General features: G+C 34.9%; 3 protein-coding genes across 10 annotated transcripts in view; all 3 read right to left on the bottom strand.

Moving 5' to 3' along the window:
* LOC105132885 (L-ascorbate oxidase homolog) overlaps window positions 1-3,293 on the bottom strand; it is a 6,646-nt gene extending 3,353 nt beyond the window's left edge. Inside the window, exons 1-4 of the mRNA XM_011036615.1 lie at window positions 3,118-3,293; window positions 2,897-3,076; window positions 2,692-2,801; window positions 1,143-1,413 (exon numbers count right to left, since the gene is read on the bottom strand). Coding sequence (XP_011034917.1) covers window positions 1,143-1,413; window positions 2,692-2,801; window positions 2,897-3,052 — 537 coding nt within the window. The 5' untranslated portion in view covers window positions 3,053-3,076; window positions 3,118-3,293. The remainder of the gene's footprint in view (window positions 1-1,142; window positions 1,414-2,691; window positions 2,802-2,896; window positions 3,077-3,117) is intronic.
* Window positions 3,294-3,961: 668 nt separating this feature from the next.
* On the bottom strand, window positions 3,962-9,999 carry LOC105132886 (uncharacterized). 4 transcript variants are annotated; one of them, XM_011036617.1, is made up of 2 exons: window positions 9,573-9,999; window positions 3,962-4,164 (listed from the first exon to the last, which is right to left on the bottom strand). In XM_011036617.1, exon 1 carries the CDS (start codon window positions 9,917-9,919, stop codon window positions 9,599-9,601), a length of 321 nt encoding a protein of 106 aa, XP_011034919.1. In that variant the 5' UTR covers window positions 9,920-9,999; the 3' UTR covers window positions 3,962-4,164; window positions 9,573-9,598. The 4 variants fall into 4 exon arrangements, with proteins under 4 accessions (XP_011034919.1, XP_011034920.1, XP_011034921.1 ...); XM_011036618.1 differs by lacking the exon at window positions 3,962-4,164 and adding an exon at window positions 7,186-7,349; XM_011036619.1 differs by lacking the exon at window positions 3,962-4,164 and adding an exon at window positions 8,708-8,945.
* Window positions 10,000-10,793: 794 nt separating this feature from the next.
* On the bottom strand, window positions 10,794-19,881 carry LOC105132888 (large proline-rich protein BAG6-like). Of its 5 annotated transcripts, none has more exons than XR_843660.1 (19): window positions 19,426-19,881; window positions 17,987-18,137; window positions 17,535-17,652; window positions 16,987-17,094; window positions 16,774-16,892; window positions 16,526-16,609; window positions 15,775-15,948; window positions 15,627-15,696; window positions 15,395-15,549; window positions 14,605-14,769; window positions 14,454-14,525; window positions 13,952-14,072; window positions 13,563-13,874; window positions 13,346-13,470; window positions 13,025-13,258; window positions 11,992-12,630; window positions 11,664-11,819; window positions 11,259-11,501; window positions 10,794-11,138 (listed from the first exon to the last, which is right to left on the bottom strand). XR_843660.1 is itself a non-coding variant. In XM_011036621.1 (18 exons), the coding sequence occupies exons 2-18, from the start codon at window positions 18,113-18,115 to the stop codon at window positions 11,430-11,432; spliced, it is 2,853 nt and encodes a 950-aa protein (XP_011034923.1). In that variant the 5' UTR covers window positions 18,116-18,128; window positions 19,571-19,881; the 3' UTR covers window positions 10,794-11,429. The 5 variants fall into 5 exon arrangements, 1 of the variants encoding a protein (XP_011034923.1); XR_843659.1 differs by having other exon boundaries at window positions 17,987-18,128; XR_843658.1 differs by having other exon boundaries at window positions 17,987-18,128; window positions 19,571-19,881.
* Window positions 19,882-22,492: the final 2,611 nt, after the last annotated feature.

Genomic DNA, 22,492 nt, shown 5'->3' with positions numbered 1-22,492 from the left:
ACTTGATTAGCAACTAATGTGGAAGCACCTGCACGGCTAGGAAAACCTCATGGCCCATGTGTCGTTGGACTTACTAAAAAAGCAACTAAATAGTCTACAGACAGCTGGGATTCAGATTTGATTTATCGGGCATGTAGGGCTTCCACGGACATCACACTCAAGGCCCAGCTGAAGACATTGGTGACAAAAGCATCACAGTTTTCGGTGGGCACACTCACCAATGAAGAAATCTAGTGCATGCTCTCGAGCATTTTTTTGAGTCCAGGGTGCTAAAAAGAAATTTGATAAAATAAATAAAAAAATTATTTAAAAATACAATATAGACTCATAGATGTCATAGTCACAAGAGCTGCGGCTTTTTCAAATTGCAAAATTTAAAAAACATGATAGCACGTGTTATTCAACAGCTCTGTTAGCTCTCAGCGATCGAAGGTGTTCCTGTCTGATCTTTTTTTGACAGATAGCACGTGGTGCTGCGGCTTTTTCAAATTGCAAAATGCCAAAATTTAAAAAACATGATAGCACGTGCTATTGAACAGCTCCGCTAGCTCTCAGCGAGCGAAGGTGTTCCTTTCTGATCTTTTTTTGACAGATAGCACGTGTTATTGAACAGCACTTTTTTGATAATTTTTGTCATGGACAAAGGCCCAGCTGCCTAAGCGACAGTAGGTAACAGTACATGTACAGAATATTGCACCAGCATGCCCCACTTGTATGGTTGCCGACACAAACGCAGAGCCAACTAGCTTCCACGAAGCTGTATCCCTCCAAATTTGAAGAGAGGCTGGCAACATTCTAGAATCTAAGCTGAAAACACCTTCAGCAGTATTTTATTTAATTTATGTAGTACTAAAAATGATTAAATAATTTTTTTGACTAATATTGACCATGAACTCAAACTTTCATCCTATGAGGCTTAATTTTCTTACCCTTTCTATTTCTTGAAATAAAATATCAAACTACAATGAAAAAAAAAAAAGAAATAGACGAAAAGGATCATGTAATAAATAAATATAAAAACATGGGACTTCAATAATAATTTCTAAAATCATGAGGACTAACTATTTATATTTGCTAAATTTCCCGACTAAGTTATATTTAACCAGTTAAAATAAAATTGCGTTGTTGGGGTTAATGCTTACCGTGTGGTTGGACAAGTACCAATCTCCAATAAGAACGGTGTAGTCACCAGCAGGATCATCGAAAGGAACGGGGATGCGAGGCCGACTGAGGATTCTGATTCCTCCAAAACCACCAGCAGCCTTGTGGAATCCGAGAGATGGGAAGTAGTAGAAACTTCCAATCTGATCCTTGACCTGGAGAATATATGTAAAGTTCTTTCCCGGAGGAATTGGGCACGTGGTCCCAATGACACCATCCTCAAATGAATTTCTCCTCTGTTGAATTCCATTCCTATTTTTACAGTCACAAAACAAGCATGAGCAGTAGATCTACCATTCATAACTACAGAGCTCAAACGAAGTTACTGCTTAACTGGCTTCAACATGTTGGCTCAGCATCACATGATTGAGAGCATGCTAATAAATGTGTTTGCTGTCTCCATTATGATGCAGGCTCTGCAGCCCATCATGGGATGGTGGTCCGAGTAAAAAATGTCTAGTATGTAATAAGTTGCATTAATTCTGGGAAACCAATACAGATCTTTGAAATAAAGTAAAAGATTACTTTTTGCACAGGCCAGCTAGGGCATGGCGAAGGTCCTCATTGCACAGTCTGATATAATGTTTACTGTTGTATTTTAAAAGTATTTTTTAAAAACATTAAAAAAAATTATTATTTTATTAATTTTAAATTAATATATTTTTAATATTTTCAAAATATTTTGATGTACTATTATTAAAAATAATTTTTAAAAATAAAAAAATATCATTTATATAAATTTTAATACAAAATATTGTTTTAAAAACAACTACATCCTCACTGATAAATCCACACTGATAAACGCGCTCTCAGTGAACTCGATCCTATCGTGTGATAGGGGCATGGCAAAAGTCCACACTGCACACCTAGTGGACTCTTATCACATCCTGTAAGTTCTCCTGTGGATGCCAGCTAAATACAAAATTGACTACTCAGTGAGTGATCTGAAATCGGGTAGGTTAACAGATAACAGTACCTGCTGGCTATTGCTCACTCATGGAAAGGTCGCTGCCATATAAGATAAACTAATCACAGCCTTGATTCTCGGATAATGACAGACACGTGAAGCTATAAATCACAAAGTTTGGATCTTTTATCAATCGATTGGATGTAGCATTGTAATTCAAACTCAGTTCAGAGTCATTTCTTGGCGCAATTTACAGCGCTAATAGCGCGGAAAGTTCCAAAAGGGTGACTTCAATTCAATCCATAAATTAGATCTAGACGTCATCGAGCTATATGGATGATCTCACCAGCAATCACTGATTCAGAACAGTTCAAAGGGACCAGAGAGAGAGAAAAGTAAAAACACTACAGAGAACAGAGAAATGGCAATGTGAATCAAAGCCATGACAATCTGACATTCTTATAATACAAAATGAAAATGGACATCCTAGAATTACAGATGTAGCTTTGTATAGCATTGCAAAGATAGAGGGACTGACTAGGTAGAATTGGTCTTTTCAATGCAGGAAGCAACAAAAGAACAGCAAATAATCTTTCCAGAGAGGGAAAGGAGAGAGATCTTACCAAGAGAGGAGGAAAGGCTCGTCTAAGCTGTTATAGACATTGATAATAAGGTTGTCATTAGTCACAGAGTGAATGTCAGGTCCTGGGAATTGTCCATTGATGAGAATACCCTGTTACCAAATCAGTAGCAGTTAACATTGGAACAAACTTAAGCCCATTACACATCAAAAGAAACGGCAATAAAATCAAGGAGATTTGGACAAACCTGTTGACGAACACCAAGAGGGTAGATGAAACCATAAGTAACATTCCAGTCAAAGAACCTGTAAGGATCTTCAGCTTTAACAATGGAAATAATAGAAACTGAGACACATAAAAATGTGCAGAGTACTGCAGTTTTTCCCGCTAAGTTGAGCGGCATTTTGGAGCCAAATGACAAGGTATTTTCACTTCTTTCGTCTGCCTGTTTTCTGAGCCGAGCTGAAAATTCAGACTTCTTTCTTCTGCCTGTTTTCTGAGCCGAGCTGAAAATGGAAGGAAGAGTGTGAAAGAGAGGAAGACTTTAAGGAGGAGGGAGTGAGGTTAGTTTCTTGGAGGAAGGCAGTTAAAATGACGAGGGATGGCGCAATATTTCAGTGCGGTACAGAGCATGTGGTGTGAATGGCGAGCCGTAAACAAAGGAAAAGGAAATGAGAGGGAAAATTCGGAGAGAGCCAATTTGTGAAAAAAGAAGGGAAAATCAGTGTCGGTGGTGGGGTCCGCTCATTATCATACGGTACTAGTTTTTAAAAGACCGATGTTAATGAGTGTGATTTGTCCCCCCACATGGGTTTTGGAGGGAGGTTGTGTCGCAGTGTTGGTGGGTTTGTTTTGGCGCGACGGTCAGGAGGCTTCCATGCGGGGGAGGTTTTAACCGGATTTATTAAACCCTAGGAAATCAACTCAGTGAGTGTCTATCTGCTGACCTGAATCAAAATTTAAACTAAACTAAATATGAATATAGTGGAACCAGTAAGTAAACCTGCAATAAGACTAAAATTCAGTTTGATTTAAAAAAATAAAAAATCATTTTAATTTTTTTAATCATATAGGCTAAAATATGTCAATTTAGGTTAATTAGTTAATATGTAACCAAAGCAAGCCTTGGATTAAGCTGGGTTCAATTCTTAAGGTTCTCTTGTTACATCCTTCAAACCTTATATAATTTTATTTTATTTTTGAGTGATTTCTAGTGATAAAAAGATTTATTTTTTAAATTTTTATTTCAAAATTCAAATTTGAGAAGAGAATGTTGATGCAAATACAGTGTAATGGACAACTAATTTTGTATGGATTTGCGTGCCGAGACAGCTTGACTTGAGAAACCAAGAAAAGGGCCCTCTTTCCATGCTCACTCTAATGTTTCCGCCTGTATTTGCCAGTTACCTGTGAATTAATCAATGTCATATTTGTTGCGTTGTGTTTATTGCGCCTCACACAAGATTTTGATCTCCACATGCCTGCCTGATTCCATGGCTACGATGCCTTAGGAACCTGGTTTAGGGCCTGATTCCATGGCTACCATCCCTTATGAACCTGGTTTAGGAAAAAAATAATAATACCATCCCTTAGGAACCTGGTTTAGGAAAAAAATAATAATAATACTGTTACTGGCGTTAGAAACAGATGATTGCAGTAGTTAGTATGGAACCTGGACTAACTTGAAGATTAAAAAAGATAAACAGCACCTTTTTTAAACCTGGGGAGTAATAACATGTGCAATAATGGCTCTGACTCTGGCAAGGAGGAGTCATATTTGAGAAGATGAAGCACATGCAAGACGGAGGTCCAGTCTAGCACAGTAGATCAATTTATTTCCTAAACTACCAAAATTGAGACAATATTTCCCAGGGTGATCACAAATGATCGAGCATGTGGGACGATCACCCAATTAATTATTTTAAAGATAATTTTCCTTTCCTTTCTTTTATTTCTTTCTCTTCTGGGACACCCACTCAACTCACGTAGACATTTCTCCCTCTTTATGGATTAACTTTTTTAAAAAAATATATGTAATAAAATTCTTATTTATATCTTATAGATAATAATATAATATTTTTCTAATATATCAAGTAACTTTTTTAATATGCCAGCAATGCTCTGCACAGTGCTTTCAATACTTTATTCTTAGTGTGTCATTTTTCACTGGACAATGTTGGGGAGACTCAGTATCTGAACAATGCAATAAAAGATGACGATTGTACTTATCATTCTAGATTATGACATGCATGTGATTTTGATGGTGCAGGCTCATAGACATGTTAATTTTTTAAATAGTTAATTATATAATTTAATTAATTTATAATTGAATTTATATTATTTATTGTAATAAATTATTTTAGTGTTGGGATTAAATTTTTTTAATTATAAATTTATATGCTATGAAAATTAGACAATTCTATTGGCTTGAACTATGGTTGCTATTTTTATGATCATGTGAAACTATGTTTTTGATGAGCAGAAGCAAAAATAATTGAGACATGGAGGGGGTTCGGATTTTAATAGACCGTGCATGTAGACGACTAGTTGTTATGTATTTACTATTAACAAATATTTTAATACATGTGAGAAAAGTATTGTAGTTTTTTCATATTTTTTTTTATATTTTTTTTTTGTTTTTCCCTATATTTTTTCATTTTTTTCCTCATATTTTTTTTTTAGATTTTACATCTTTTTTTCTTTTTTCCCCAGGATTGTCAACTTCTTCTTTTTTTATTCTTTCTTTTCCCTGTTTTGTCATTTATTTTTTGTGTTTTTTCTTTTTTTTTTGTTTTTTTCCCTCATATTTTTTAGTTTTTACATGTTTTTTCCTTTCTTTTTTTCCCAATATTGTCTTCTTCTATGTTTTTGATGAGCAGAAGCAAAGATAATTGAGACATGGAGGGGGTTGGGATTTTAATAGACCGTGCATGTAGACGACTAGTTCTTATGTATTTATTATTAACAAATATTTTAATATATGTGGGAAAAGTATTGTAGTTTTTTTATATTTTTTTTATATATATTTTTTGTTTTTCCCCATATTTTTTCATTTTTTTCCTCATATTTTTTTTTAGATTTTACATATTTTTTTCTTTTTTCCCCAGCATTGTCAACTTCTTTTTTTTTATTCTTTCTTTTCCCTGTTTTGTCATTTATTTTTTGTGATTTTTTTTTGTTTTTTCCTTTCTTTTTTTTCCCAATATTGTCTTCTTCTTTTGTTTTTTATTTTTTTTGTGTTTTTTTAAATTGTCTTTGCTGTTTTCTTTAATATTAAACAGGTTGAGAATTTAGGTAATTTTTTCTTTAAAATATTATAGATTACTATAATGTTTCCCTACATGATTTTTTTATAATTTTTTTTTCAAAATAATCTTTATCTATTTTATTTTTTTATATTGAGCTAGTCAATAATTTTGCTTCATATATTTTTTTTAAAATACTATGAATTGTTACAATATTTTTTTATATGGTTTTTTTTTTGTATAGTATTTTTTCACTTATTTTTTTTAAAATTATCTTTTCCAATTCTTTTTAAATATTGAGTTGGTCAAAAATTTAGCTTTAACTCTCCCTGTATGTTTTTTTTTCTCATTTTTTCTTCATAATTGTCTTCCTTTTCTCATTTTTTTTATGTTTTTGCAAAATTATTTTTGTTAATTTTTTTAATATGAAGCTCGTTGAGAATTTAGTTTATAGTTTTTTTTAAAAACACTATGAATCACTACAATATTTTTTAATTTTTTTAATATGAAGCTAGTTGAGAATTTAGTTTATAGTTTTTTTTTAAAACACTATGAATCACTACAATATTTTTCCACATTGTTTTTTTTTTTAAAAAAAAAATTATCTGTCAATTTTATTTTTTTCATATTGAGATAGTTGAGAATTTAGTTTCATAATTTTTTTCTTTCAAACACTATAGATTGCTACAGTATTTTCCCGTATAATTGTTTTTATAATTTTTTAAATTATATTTTATTAATATTGAAATAGTTGAGAATTATAATTGTATATTTTCTCATGAAATACTATAAAATTGCTACAGTGTTTCTCTATATGGTTTTTTTCCTTACATTTTTTTTATGATTATTTTTAAAATTTTCTTTGTTAATTTTATTTTTTTAATATTAATCTGATTAAGAATTTAAATTTATAGTTTTTTATTTAAAAATATTATAAATTACAACAACTTTTTCCATATATTTTTTTATTTTTTCACAAATCTACAACAACATAAAAACATATCATATATTTATATCGCGCGGGCATAGCATCTCATGTATCCTACCAGGTTGTTGCACATGTAGTGGCAAGGCACCTCCTATAAATCATGTATTTACTACATACGTGATCTAAATATTACGCATGCGCTACATGCACAACTATTCTTTCTGCGTGATCTAAATATGACGCATGCGCTGCATGCGCTACATGCACAACTATTCTTTCTGTGCTAAAGTGAAAATTACTCGAGCTCCAAACACCCAATCAACCACTGTTTTGACTAATTAGATCAGGCCTCTTTTTTTCCCCCTTTCCAGTCTTGAGATGGGTCCTAGAATTGCCACATCTGTTGTTAATGTGTGATAAAACTCCGGCCGAGATGATATGACCAGAAAATTGTCACTTGGGATCTTTCCCCTTACCTCAGGCGTGATATCTACAGCTACAAGCCAGCAAATCCTTTTTATGAAAGCCTGCGGGATCAATCTAAAATATGATGACAAATCTCACAATTGATAGCCAAATGACGTCTTTATTGACTTTACGCACTAACGGCAGCATGCTGCCTTAAAAATTCAGCAACATTCTATTAGCTTTCATCTTCAAGAATTACCATTTCTAGATGATTGTGCTGGGAATTCTCTTGTAAGAATAAAGCACGTTGAAGTTCAAATCTCCCGTAATAAAAGGATTGAATTTTCCTACATCAACAACTCTCAACGAGACTACACCTTTATTAAAGCAAGATCCGAGACGCACAATGACTACTGAATGGCCCAACAGCAATTATTGGCCTCACTCTTTTGGTTTTGATTAACAGGACCCAACATATCAACCCACGTTTTCGAGGTGACACCGTACCATTATCCTTTAACCTGACGCGAAAGGACAAGGGTGCCCACTCTCCTCTCCTTTCTAATCTTATTTGGATTGCTTTTTCTACGCTGCCAGACAGTTAGTATGAGATTTCTGCTTGCCACAGACATTTGAATCTCAGTATTTGAAGCCAGTTTCAAGATAAATACATTCTAACGTATAAATGGCAATCTGTCAAAACTTAAACAGGTGAGATTTCAAAATTTCCTCTATTCTTTCAATAAATGCAGTCAGTCAGTCAGTCAGTCAGACAGAGTCTAAAAAAAAAAAAGAGTACGGCTAGGGATCTTAATAATGTGCTATCAGCCTGCAAAGGACCAGTCGCATCTTTGAGCTAAATTTGTTTAATGCCTTGCATCAGACAAGCAATGAACCATTACCGATCTCTAAAAATCAAAGCCATGCCAATAATCCGAACATTTAGCCAAATAATGTTTAGAAATTTACCACCAAACTACCAGTACATGTGCATGCGCAAATATCCTCCACAGCGTGGACCCGACCTTTAATCAAAATGAGCTGTTAAAGAAATCTATCAATTTGAATATGTAATTTGCTCATATTCCATTCCAATTAGCAAACTCTTCCTCAAAATTTACTCCCAAAACTCCCAAGCTAGGGACAGCAATGGGCTCTCTGGATAGGAATTTTTTGTATTCATACTTCACTTATTACTTATCAAGTAAGAAATTTAATTATTCAAATCTTATTTATATCAATATGAACATTTATTTTACTACTATTTTATATTAATAAAAAAAATTTAACACATGCAGGTGCTCGAGAGCGCGCACATTAGGTTAGGTTTGAGCCGAGTTTAGTGATATCTATACCTTGTCCATGTAACTATCCATGAAAAACCCACCCATTTAGGTTGGGTTGGCATCCATCAAATTCGAATTAAATTATCATCTCGTAAAAAACTAAATAAAGCAAAAGACACATTTCGAGCTGATTCATTGCAAATGCATGCATTCAGTTTGCAAAAAAATATTATAATTAATAGGAAGACTTCTAACCGATTAAGTGATAGCAAACTCTGCCATAAATAGCAGACTCTCATTTGTTTTAGACAACATAAGTGCCAAAATACAAACCACAGGATTGCAGAAACTGTTATGAAGCCTCAGATGGTAGCTGGTTTGTCCAATGGTCGAGAGTTAGGCATCACCAATACAATAAGCCCCTATGACCTGCTCCACAATCAATATGAAACCAATCCACCAATTCTATTTTCCTCAAAGCATAGTAATCTGAAAAATGATTTGCAGAGACAATGGAATTATGAGATGTAAGACACTATCCTAAGCTTTCATTAGGCAACACAAAACAGCACCTTCTCGACTTCATAGAATAAAACGTCTAACAACTCAAGTCAGCAAGACCTCAAAGCTAATCTCAAACCAACTCAAAAATTGTTTCCTGAATTCATAAAACCAAGTTTTAAAAACTATTAAGCATACCATTATCCCAGGATTTACCACTCAGAAAGGCTGAAATCCAATAACTACCAGACATCTCCTCCCTATGATAACTGACTCTCAACATAACTACCTATTTGCAAAAAATGCGCCAAGCATTCGAAGAATTACTGATATCCCAAGACAATTAATCACATACAGAAGTCATATATCCAAAATATTAAATCCTGACCGTCAACCACACCAACTAGGCAACTACCATAGAAAGCCTAAAACCCTAAACCACAAATAATCATAGAAATACTCAAAAACGATACCGTCAAGGACTAAAACGAAACATTTAGGTTCATTTACAATTTATTAATTCAAAATCAAATAATTAAAAAAAGAGTAACTCACAGGCAAAACAGACCACGAATTTGCATTCAATGGTCCTCGCCGAAGAGAAGGCGAAGGCGAGAAGCGAAGAGACCAGAGGAATCAAGAGAGGCTTCGTGAAGGAGGCTGCGCTTTATATTCTTCATGCGATCGGTTAGGTTTTTCTGTTCTTCTTTAAGAGCTATAGTGTCTTCCTGGAGGTCGTGGATTTGGTACTTTTGGCCTAAGGATCTGATGCTCAAGAGAAAAATCCCAGTCATCGCAAAGAGCTGGATGAAGCTGTCTTTGCGTTTCATTGCATTTGCGACTAACCCTAACGATTTTCTAGGGGTTTGAGCTGCATTGCCTGCTGAGCTTGAGGAAGCCATGAGAGCAACTGCAGGAGTTGGACTGCTAGCTGGTGAAGGAAGGGCGAAAATCGATTGGAATCTCTTTCGGCGAGAAATTAGACGGTTTTTTTCTCATCGTCATAATCACGGGCCCGTCTTCACAGGTCGAGACTAAAACCCAGCCCATAAAGTGTACAGCCCAATGAGAGTAGTGATTGCTGGACCCCATCTAAGCCACGCCACAGCCCACTAGGATGGCATTTTGACTCACTGAATAATTAAATTATGATTTCGATCCAATATTTGGGTGTAATTAAAAATCAGTATAAATCAAGAGCAGTTTCTATATTGCTAATTTATGTTTATGGAATCTTTTGAATCTTGTAAACATAAAGAAAAATAAATAGGAAACCGATATTGTAATTTCAAGAAATAAAGAGGTTATAAATAAAACAAGAAGGCATTTGAAAGGTTTAAGATCATTTTTTTTTTCCTTTTTTAATCTGTAATTTAAAAGAAGATACTTCTTGAGAGGCTGACCGGAGCTTAAAATGCATTTTTATATATTAAAAAAAAAACATAGCTAGGGATACCGAGCTGGACCTCTTTATCGACTTGAATCAGGCTTTCAAATTTATATTTAATCATTTATATATTTCTAGTACAATATCTGATAAGCTTTGTGGATCACCGTCCATCTCATATAACGTACCACAGTGGTACAATGGTGTTGTTCTGACTAGCATTTTTAACACAAGCTACATTGGCGTTGTTGTCAGTGTAATCATGATAATGTTTGGTTAAAATCTAAAACAGAAAACGCTTCCACAAGTATATAAATGTCTCTAAAACAGATTTATGTCCTTTTCAGAACATGTCTCTGTCTTTCCTTCAATAGTAACCATACGTATTGTCACATGCAATAATCTGTATTGTACTTGAATATATTACAGATATTATAGAAAATAAAAATCCAACCGAGCGAAGAAGATCCAAAATCATAAATGACCCGAGCAGAACACAAGGAAAACCTCAACCGACTGGTGACCATCCTCATTTACGAGTGGATTAAAAAACGGGAACAAGGAAAGATGAGTAGAATAGTCGTAGAGATTGACAATTAGAACCCGAGATTTATCAAACGATTCAAATCCAAGACCAATAAAATATATAAAAGGATTATAGAATCCCCGCCAAAAGAACACAAACGAACAGAATTCAAGCATGGAATGCTAACTAGCAGCAATTCAAGCCGAAACTGCATCAGAGAATACAACAATATCTTAGAACCAATTCTTGAAATTGTTCAGAACTCTAAAGTTACGTATTAAATCATTTAAAGTAACAATCCATACACAATTAACCCAAAAAGTCTTACCTGCCAACAACCTATAATTTGGAGCACCTCAAGCCCAAAGCTCGATTTTGTACAACATTCAACAGACAGAAAGATTAATTTGAAGGTGACCCAGCAGAGGTGATCATATCCCGAAATTTGTTTGGATCTGTATCACATGAGAAATATCAGAACCATTTCAATACAGAATGGTTAGCACTTGTCCTCCCCATAGTCATCCTGAAGTCGCCGCTGAATATCACGCTGCAGCATCTCTACATAACTCTGCACAAGTGAAATTTATGCACAGCATGTTTAGCAAGAAAAATCACATGCATTAACAGGAGTAAAAATAAGCAGGTGCCTTGACTGCCATCATCAGTATAAACAAGCAGAAAAATATTGAAAGTGTCACAGCACTGAAAGATAGAGAAACATAAAACTTACACTCGCTAAATCCTCATTGTTGTTCAATTCATGCTGAATATCTTCAGCATTGCTTCCATTGCCACTCAACCTCACTGCATTGCCAACAATGGCTTGAAATACATCTTGAGGTGCAGCAAACTGTTCAATCCTCTGAGCCACTTCGTGGAGGTTGATCTATAAGACACATAAGATCAAATCAGTCAAAACAGGGGCCATTTTACCAATTCTCCGAAAAAGATTCCTCGATTAAGTTTAATGAGAGGGCTTGGACACAGCAGCACTTTGCTTGTGTACAGGATTTCATTCTATTCACATAATTTGATTTCTTTTTGTGGGTTATACAAACCTGAATGTTATTATCATTAGGATTTTCAGCTCCAATTGATTCCCTCTCATTGGATCTCTTCTGGGGTTCAGATTCTGGGGTAGGAAACAGCTGGGGAGTAGGCGATCCATGGCCAAGAACCTGGGAAACAACAGGCATCATTTGTTGGACCATCCCTGACAGATCAAATCCGCCGCCTTGGCCACTGCCTAAACCTGAGAACATATTTCCTAGATCTTGGCTGTCAACCTGCTGAGCAATCTGACTGACAGTATTCATTATTTGGGGATTCTGAGTGAGCTGTTGCAACATGTTCCTCAAGACATTGGGAGAACCAACACCGGTTTGTTCTGAAATCCCTGCAAACAAATTATTCATAACAGGACTACGTAGAACCTGAGACATAGCACTAGCACTGTCAAACTGGCCATCAGCACTTAAATCTCTTGGTTGTCTACCCTCCATGACCTGCCCATGAAGGGGGGCTACAGGATCTGGGGGTGTGTCATGTGCACCAGTCCTATTTGTACTAGAGCTGCGAGATGCAAGAGACTGTAAAAGCTGTTGGCCACTGATTCCAGCTTCTGGGTTCCGATTGAAATGGGTATTGGTTGTTCCACTATCACCACTACCACGTGAGTTTGGCTGCTTGGTTCGTCTCTAGTCACATCAACAAACAGAGATCAGTTTTTTCTCTCATGAAAAAAAGAAAAAATAGCCATGTGGACAAGTAAAGCATGAATGACAGATGCAATAATCAATCCACAAAGTCAAGCCTGGCAGAATGCAGCAGGCACTTATTTCAATGTCAAAATAGGACAAGCTCACGCCTAATACTCACACCTCATACAGCATTTCACGCTGCAGACACCTTTCACTGTTTACACAGTGATAGCACCAAGAAAAAATGATGCATCTTGTAGCGTCCATTTCAGTAAGCATTTCAAAACTCCAACACCACAGCCTATTCCTTGATCTGTCAACAGGTCCTCGTGTATAATTGAATACATCATAGATAACTCAAAAATAAATAAATAAAGAGCAGTTACCATACCTTGCGGTCCAAGCTCCCCAAACCCAAACCAAGTGGAACAGCTTTAGTGCTGGAACTGGAAGCACTATGAGAAGTATCTTGAGACTTCTGAGAAGTTTCTACAGTAGGACATTCCACTGAAGAAGATGATATATTCACTGAAGATGATGGTATGTTCACTGAAGAAGACGATACGCCCACTGAAGGAGATGGTATGTCTTTCAAGCTCAAAGGATCATTGTCATGTACTTGAGCCTGTTAAGACATGGTATTCTCTCAACAATTTAGTACTAGCCAGAAAAAAGTAACAAAGACGATCCCTGAATAATGCAGAAAGCAAACCTTCTGGTCATGGCATTCTGACATAACTCCAGGTAATGACACATTAGATTCCCCAGCTCCATTCACCACAGTGCTATTCATCTGTAAGTTTATTGGATTATTACCTGCTACAGATCCAGCAGAGCCTGCATAATAAAATACCAATATTATATGATCCTCAGAAAGTAAAAGCAACAATATATCTTTGGCTTTTTACTATTGACCATTCGACAGTTACCTGATGCGGGCTGGTTTCCTCCTTGCCTATTGCCAGCAAGTTGTCTCAGTTGCGAGTTTATTCCGCTCATTATAGAGCTTAATGACATGGAATCAGAAGATGGCTGTGAATTTGAAAGCCCAAGACCAGGTTGTGCAGCAACTGTAACACCTGCTGAGGGTGAAGGGACTGTTGCTGCAACAACATTTCTTGCTGGCAGCGGCTGCTCTGGGCCTGAAACACCCAAACCAGCAGCATTACCATGTTCTCCCTGTATCCCTGTACCGCTTGTCCTGGTACCTATGGTTGGAATAACAGATGCCAGCGAGGTCCCTGGTAATGCAGGAGTGTCAAACAGACTTGAAAGCAGGTAAGCAGCATTGTGAACAAAGAAAGCTTGTTTTGCTTACCAGCATGTATATGAATGTTTACATGCCTTGGAGCATTTCCAACACCAACAGGACCGAATGCCATGGGATTCGATGGCGGAACCAAACTACCAAAAAGGGAATTGGTTTGAAGAGGAAAAGGCTGCAAAGAATTTAAAATTAGAAAACAGTGTGCCAAGCTGGCATCTAATACAGAAATTAAGCTACAATACAGAAAATCCACTCAATGATAATAGTACACACAAGAGTGCATGTAAGGAAAGCCTAACAGGTAATTGAAAGAGCCAAACAACAAATTTTTCTTATGCATAAATGACAATCACCAATCAGTTATACATGAGATAAGCGATGTATCAATTTATATTCTAACACAAAATTCATTCATGATACTAACACCCTACCACCATGATTCCAACAGCAAGTGAATGAGGCCCTATCTATTATTTTTAATGTCGCCAATCATTAGTGAGATAAGTTAATGCCAAAGTAAGCAAACTCATAATTTCAAGAATGGTTCACAAACCTGGACCATTATGGGATTAGGCCCTGATGGAGAAATATAAACAGCAGGCCCAGCATTTACAGAAGGTTCCATCTGCAAAATGTAACAAAATAATTATACATGATGTTCAATCATTACTGAACTGCTGAACAGACTTAAGGTTAGAACATACTGGAGGTTGTCCCATACGTAGCGTCAAGATTGTGCGACCAAGCTCCAGAAAAAGAGCACCTAAATGTTGCATTGCAAGGCCTACTTGCATTGTTTCTGTCTGAATTTGACCCCTTATAGCAGGATCAGTAGAGGAACCATTTTGTTCCAGGCATCCTGCAGTATGCTACGACATTGCAGCACATTATAAATAATGCATAATCAGATCACAAACTTATCAACTCCACATAAATTTATCTCTAGCATTAACAAATAGGAGATTGATTTATCTCCAAAATCTTGATGTAAATTTACACATCAAGCCCTAAAAATGAAAAAAAAAAATCCATTCATCACATGAAATTCAAAATGGATTTACTAAATTACCAAGCATAGCAATGTTCGTGATTCTCAAACTACAAACATATTGAAGCATGCCCCTGATGTTAATAAAAATAAACGCTATGCAGTAATACCCCATTGATAATTAAAAATAATTAGCATCCTCATATTAAGTCATTAAGATACCCATAACTACATTTAAATGTCTATATAGACCGTATGTCTCACAAAGTAATTTATGGCAGTGAAATTCACTGAATCCAACATCATCGCATAATCATAGTAAGGTAAAATGAATCACAAGCATTTAGCAAGTTCGACAAGATATGGGTAGTCAAGTCCAATTATTGAAATGCTAACATCAAATTCAAATTAAAATGCTGATTCAACTTCGGACATGTATAGCCACAGATTCAAGAGTCCAACAATAAAATCAGATAAGGAAGGGGAAATCAAAACAAATTGTTTACAGATAATGCAGTTGTTGCAGGACCACTGAGAAGCCGTGCTGCATGACATAAGACAATGCTCAATGCTTCAGGCGTCGGATAGCCCCGTGCATTGGAAGGTAATTCTACCCTTGGTGGGTCTTCCATGCTTGTTGTTGATGTATATGGCTGATTACCTAGATGAAGCAAATGAGTTATTTTCAGCATCTTCAACTGAAAATGCATAATAAGCATATACTTTTGCTGTCATCACCATTTTGAGCTAGCACCCGTTCCATGCGTGTAATGAACTCGGAAAGTGTGTTCAAAGAATCAGGAATTGGCTGAAACAAAAAGGACAAGTTTAAAATACAGTATAGCTAAACACATCACAAATATGCAACTGAAGGAGATTTTAGTACCGAATGAAGTGAAGGAACAGGTATAGCTGCAGACAGAGGAATTTGCACAACTTGAGGTGCTGATTGAAATGGCTGGCCAGATCGTGTTTGATTTCCTGCAGAGCTCTGACCACCAACATTGCCACGAGATCCACCAGTTTCACTTCCCTGAGAAGCTAGACCAGTAAAATTTGGCTGTGAACAGAACACAAGTAACTAATTTAATCTCTCACATTCCACCCTGATGTCATACATGCACTCTAAATTCTCACACTTGTAACAATATGCAAACTAATATGAAAGCCAGAAGCTGGAAATCTAAATATAAACCAGAATTTCAATACAGTAATAGTATCCGAATTGATACACTTAATAGAACCTTTCCACTGAGCAGAAAGAGAAGAAATTGGAGATTCTACTTGGGCAATTAATGCTGGCCATGGCCTGATCAGAAATCGTAATTATAGAATTAACATATGAATAGCATAGCAGAATTAGCACCAATGAGCACAAAGAATGAAGATTTGCAGTCAAGATGTTTTAAACATTTTCTTTTTTGTGGGGTCAGTATGGTGAAAAAAGTAGGCTTCGAACCCAAGCCTACCCATCCCATCCTGGTTAGTACCAAGTTAATTCTTAACAACACAAAAAAGGAATGATGGGATACAATGCCGTCAGAGGTCAAGTTTTAATTACATAATTTATATGGATTAGAAAGGTATAGCGATGAACAAGAGTTGCAAGATTATACAAAATAATAATCAGTGTTTACCATATTTGATGATTGCATGCCACCTATGCTGCTGGTTGCTGTCTGGCCACTAACTCCAAACAAGTTTAGAACAGCCCCAATAACCTGATGTCAAGCAACAATAAATATGAGTTTCTGTTAATACTAACACAAAAATGGTCTCCACATTCTTTTGCTGCCACTAACCTCAACTGAACATCAAATAAAGATACACATTGTTCCAGCAGAACTATCAATGAGAAATTAAAAGGAAAAGAAAAGAAACGCACCCGAGAGACATCCGGAACAATGCCTTCCCCTTGGTCCCCATCATTAAATGTCTCAAGAACCACACTGTGAGATAACTGCCCACTGCGATTTCGAGGCGCACTAGCGCTTGCATCGTTTACTGTCATTTGAAAAATTAGAAGAGAAAACTATCAATCCAAAGAACATCTTCAAATCCAGATTACTACACAAGAAAAATAATTAAATATCAATACCCTGATTACTATTATTCCCCATTGTATCCCCAGAGCTTGTACCAGCTGAAGGTTGTGGTTGGGCAGGCTGCCTTGCAACCACGTGCAGTGTATGCCCATTTTCCACTTCTAAAAACAGTCAAGGGATTTACTGAAAATAGTAACATAACACAGCCAGTACTGACAAAGGAAAAATCCTCAGTGTCCTTAAAAGTAGAGTGATCTGAGATGATAACATAGAGTGGGATATGATAAAATCCGACTCCATAAAATAATGTATCCAATGATGGCCAAGTGTGGGATATCATAGTATCCAAATCATAAGAAGAATGCATGTGATAACTAACAACGAGGTGCTAGCCTCCCATAACTCAGATTAAAAGGATGTGCCAAATTTCAGGTCTCATGACACCCAACAATACATGAATCTATCTTCCAGCAAATCAAGCAAAAGACCTATAGAACACAATAACTCAGATAAAGTGCAAGTGACTAAATTCCCCGGCATAAAGAGGGCCTAAAAGTTAGAATAGCAGGCGCAGCCTTTTTGATGCTTGAAAGATGGATACGATATTCGGAAAGGAGATGTTCATCCTTCAAAACCCTTCCCCTGAAAATCAGCCGATGCTGACTCACAGGTATACTGATTTCATTTGCTATTTTCTCCTTGAATACGGAAACTGGCATCTGAAGATATTCAAAATTAGGATTGTATTAGACAGTCCAGACAAAAACATTTATGCAACCGACAACACGCACCCTTTAAATGCTCTCTTAATAAACTTTGAAATGCATGGGACCACATTGAATTATTTTTATCGACCCTAAGACATGATCTCTTGGATCCAAACATTCAGAAAGTTTTTCCACAACAGGCACACTGCATGAATTAAGGTTAAAGCTATCATTCAAAATTATTAGAAGACAGTCCAAAAAACTTCACTTCAGCAATTAAATATGAATTAAAAAACATAAACAGTACAGATCAAAACAGGAAATGTCAATGGCACACAATACTTACATTTTTGTCAACCTGAAAACTATAAATCTGTGAATCTAAAGTCTTGATATTGAGCTCTATAGTTGCATCTGAACCTTCTCCAGAAACATGGCTTGTGCCAGAGCCTTCATGAGAGTACACATTCTCCATAGTACCTCAGCAGCTAACAAAACTCAAACACGATAATATTACAAATAAGATACACTATCCAGGTAAGTAAATTTCTATGTGCCAAAGAAAAAGGTGGCTCAATTTTTCCTGATATGAGCACAATTAATGTCTCAAAGAACTTAGGGAATACACAGGTGCCAGGAGACAAAACTACTAAAAGAGCAAGGCAATCAGTCTTTAATATGCATCTAATAAGTTCATGATAGGATGGAAGCCCAAAATGAAAATAAATAAAGAAAGTAATAGATTAATTAATGAACATTTTATATACATAATCATTTGCTCAACATGAAGGATGCTGAACAGAGCACTCTACTCTAAAAACATTAACCGACTTATAGTCATCTAGCATCCCTTTTTCTGCAAGCAATTATTCATTATATGAGCATTGTCAACCAGGGTTCATCTCTTTCCAGTTCATAATTACATCCTTGTGTATCAGGGCTCAGGATTGCCATTAAACCTAAAATACCTTTTGAATTCCCAGCTGTAGTATGAAACCGTTTCTGGCCCACGAGGACTACCTAACTGGAGAACCATTTATCCCATTTATAAGCAACCATCAAAACAAAAGTTTATAATAATTACCACACCTCTCCTTCCCAAGCTAAAAGAAAGTTTCTGATGTAACGATGACATAAATGACAGAACAAAGATACTCCAACTACTAAATAATCTGCCATCCAATTCTGTAATTTCCTACTACGCAGCTCTCCTTTATGTCTTAAATCGCAACAATACAAAAACAACCCTATTATCCTTTCCCTTTTCCTTTAAATGGAAACGTGATAAAAGATTTCGTTATTTACAGCATTCATCTAAATAAACCAGATTTCTGACATCCTCCTAACCTTTATAAGCATATCCAAATCAGGAGTCACGACTCATGATGAGTGACAACATCAAAGTCCTGACTTCATCATTAAATACAATCAATCAAAAACACAATTCCAAACTAACCGGAACACTTCAAAATTCCACACGCCCTCTCCTCTCCACCAAAACCACCCCCTTTCCACAATAAATAGAAATCTAAATCAGCTCTAAACTCAGAACAATCAACATAAACTCAATTTTGGCGCAAACACACCACATGAGCAAGTCTAGAAACCAAAATATCAAAGATAATCAGATGCCAACATCTGCATGACCAACTCCTAGGGTTTAAAACAACAAACATGCAAAACCAAATTTTGAAGTGAAAAAAAAAAAACCTGAGGCATCTAAAATCATTAATACACTGCTAATTAACAATCATATTATAATTTAACAAATAATAAAAATCCTAACGTAACAAAACAACCACGTTTCCAAGTCCTCGTCAACTTTTACGGCAAAATAAATTCCGATGAACCGTAAGCAAAAACTGGCTTTGCTTAGGGTTTGTTTGGAGAAATAAGACGAACAATCCGGAAAGAAATTCTGAAGGCAGACCTTTGATTCAGTTTGCGAAGACGGAGGGATCGGAGAGAGGGGAGGAGAGGATGAAGTGGTTTCTGGAAGTAGAATTTGAATTTGATCGGAGGATAACTTCGAGGTTAAGCGACGGGATTCTAGGGCCACAACCGGGCACGCGGAGCCGGGTTAATGGATCAGCAACGTTCCAGGAGAATCTAGATTTATAAGGCTACCTCGTAAAAGAGGAACCAGCACGAGCAACAGTGGGTTGACAGGAGTCAAAGGTCTTTCCACGACGTCGTTAGGACGATTGGCCGTTGGCGGAGAAGCCTGCCAGTTTCCATGTTATGTTCTGGTCTGGTCCGGTATAACGAGATTGGAAGTTGAAAACCATGGTCGTCGGGTTACTCTACGGGCTTCCGACCAATCTAGGCCCAATATTTTCAGCCCATTAATTAGAATAACTAGGCTGTCGTCCCTCACATTGCCCTTTCGCTTCCCATGTGTAGTTAATGGATATAATAGGCCTAGCTCCTTCTATGGTTAAATTAATTTTGAAAGTTTAAAAAAGAAAAGGAACACATGTTAACTTTATTAGTTTTAGTTCAGAATAATATAATAAATTAAAAAATATATATTAAACACGTTTTTCTGTTTTTTTTTTTATTTACTGTTTTAGTGATATTTTCAAAACTTTTTTCATTTATTTTGGGAAAAAATATTTTATTTTAAAAAATAAAAAAAGATAAGATAATTAATTTATATATTTATTCTAGATTTATTTATTTATTTTGATATTCTTTTAGTCTCAAATTTGTTTATTTTTTCAATTCTTGTTGCTTGTTCGTGCTATTTGTTTTTATCTTTTGTAGCTAGCTTGTTTTAAATTTTATTTAAAAAAAATAAAAGGAAAACCTTGTGAAATAAATAATATGTAAAATTTATTATTTTGATATTCTTTTAGTCTCAAATTTGTTTATTTTTTCAATTCTTGTTGCTTGTTCGTGCTATTTGTTTTTATCTTTTGTAGCTAGCTTGTTTTAAATTTTATTTAAAAAAAATAAAAGGAAAACCTTGTGAAATAAATAATATGTAAAATTTATAAAATATAATCAAACATATAAAGTCAAAACCTTCATGAAAAAATAAAATAAAAACTCGTGTCAATGAAGTAAAATACATATCTATCATAATTAAGCGTGTTTAATAAGTAAATTATAATTTTATAGTTCACTTGATATCCTTATGTTGTTTATTGTTTTACGAGAGTTAAACAACCAATATAACATTTTCTAATCAGTTTATGCAGTGAAGATAGTACATGTTAGTAAAAATCATTTTATTTATCGAGGTAAAAAAAAAACAAGTGCGTGGATTAAAAAAAAAAGTTTCAAGAGGTAAATAAACGAAAAAAGGGGGAAATAAATTAATATTCTATTATTATTTTACCTGGAATTGAATTTAATATGTATATCATTGACTTGACAGTTAACAATATAAATGTTATTATATCAATGATATTTTAAAATTCAATATGTTTATGAATAAGATTTTTAATTAATAAATATGACATTCAACCAAACTCTTGTCTGCCTGGATTTAAGACGTGGTTAATTTCAATAATATTAGTTAGGTGGAAGTCATCTTGCTATTTTCCCATACCTAGAAATATTGAATATGAATATAAATCTCACCCTCCCATCACAGAATTATTACCCTGTTTATAACTCTCCTAAACATGATCTTGGGCTAAAAAATAGATTTTAAAAATATTTTTATCCATCATAAATCATAATAGAGAAACGCGCCAGGCCAGAAGTCGACTATCGCGCAAGTGTCAATCACATGCAAGTAGATGTTGTTCGTCCGTGATCGTATTCTGATCTGGACTCCAAGATCAATCTTTGACCTCTTGATCTCTTTATGCTGACAGCTATTGTCTCATCATCCACGTGCATGGAGAAACCGATGCCTTGGCTAACGTGGGTGTTGATCTGATACACAAGCCCCTGCATTTTAAAGAGAGAGAGCGGAGAACGGAGAGCGGAGAGGGAAGGTTCATGACAGGATTTGTGTAAGCACACGAAGACTATAATATATTCTGAATTCTGCTCGATCTAGCACGTTTATCTTAAAAACTAGTAATTTGAAGGGCGATACAGGCTAGTCTTTTTATTTCAATAAAAACAGTTAATATCGTGTTTTTTTCAAATACAAAGGATGTTAGTTTTTTAAATATAGAAACAGTTACTAATTTTTTAATATAATATTAAAACTTTAATGATTAAATGATTATAAATTTAAATTTTATTGTTTCTATTTATTTAATAAAAAATAAATATAAGATAATATAAACTTATATAAGTGTTAGGTTTAAATAACTTTCACTTAAAAAAATATGTTAAAGAATAATATAAATTATATTATAAAATATTAACTAACTACTTAAGTTATTGAGTTTAAATAGTTATTTGATAAATATACATTAAACAATTTCAAAGATGTATATTACAAATACTTTAAAACGAGTATGAAAAATACTATAGCTTTTCTTATATGTTTTTTTTATGTTTTGATTTTTTTATTGTTTTGTCTTTTTTTTTATTTGTTTATTCTCTCTCTTTTACTCTTGTATTTTTTTGGGTTTTGCTTTTTCTTTTTCTTTTTCACCTAAGATTGTCTTCTTCCTCTGTGTTTTTTTATTTTGTTTTTTCAATTATTTTAATTATTTTTTTAATATTAAACTGGTTGAGAATTTAATATTGTAATTTTTTTTAAACATTATTGATTACTACAATGTTTCTCTATATGATTTTTCTATGAATTTTTTTTCAAAATGATCTTTATGGGTTTTATTTTTTTATATTAAGCTAGTTGAGAATTCTTTTTATATTTAAAACACTGTAAATTATTATAATATTTTTTCACATGGTTTTTATTTTGCTATAGTGTTTCCCT

Source organism: Populus euphratica, unplaced genomic scaffold (assembly GCF_000495115.2).
Source record: "Populus euphratica unplaced genomic scaffold, PopEup_1.0 scaffold68.1, whole genome shotgun sequence".
Lineage (NCBI taxonomy): Eukaryota > Viridiplantae > Streptophyta > Magnoliopsida > Malpighiales > Salicaceae > Populus > Populus euphratica.
The sequence above is the reverse complement of the archived record's forward strand: the minus strand, read 5'-3'. Positions and strand labels throughout refer to the sequence as shown.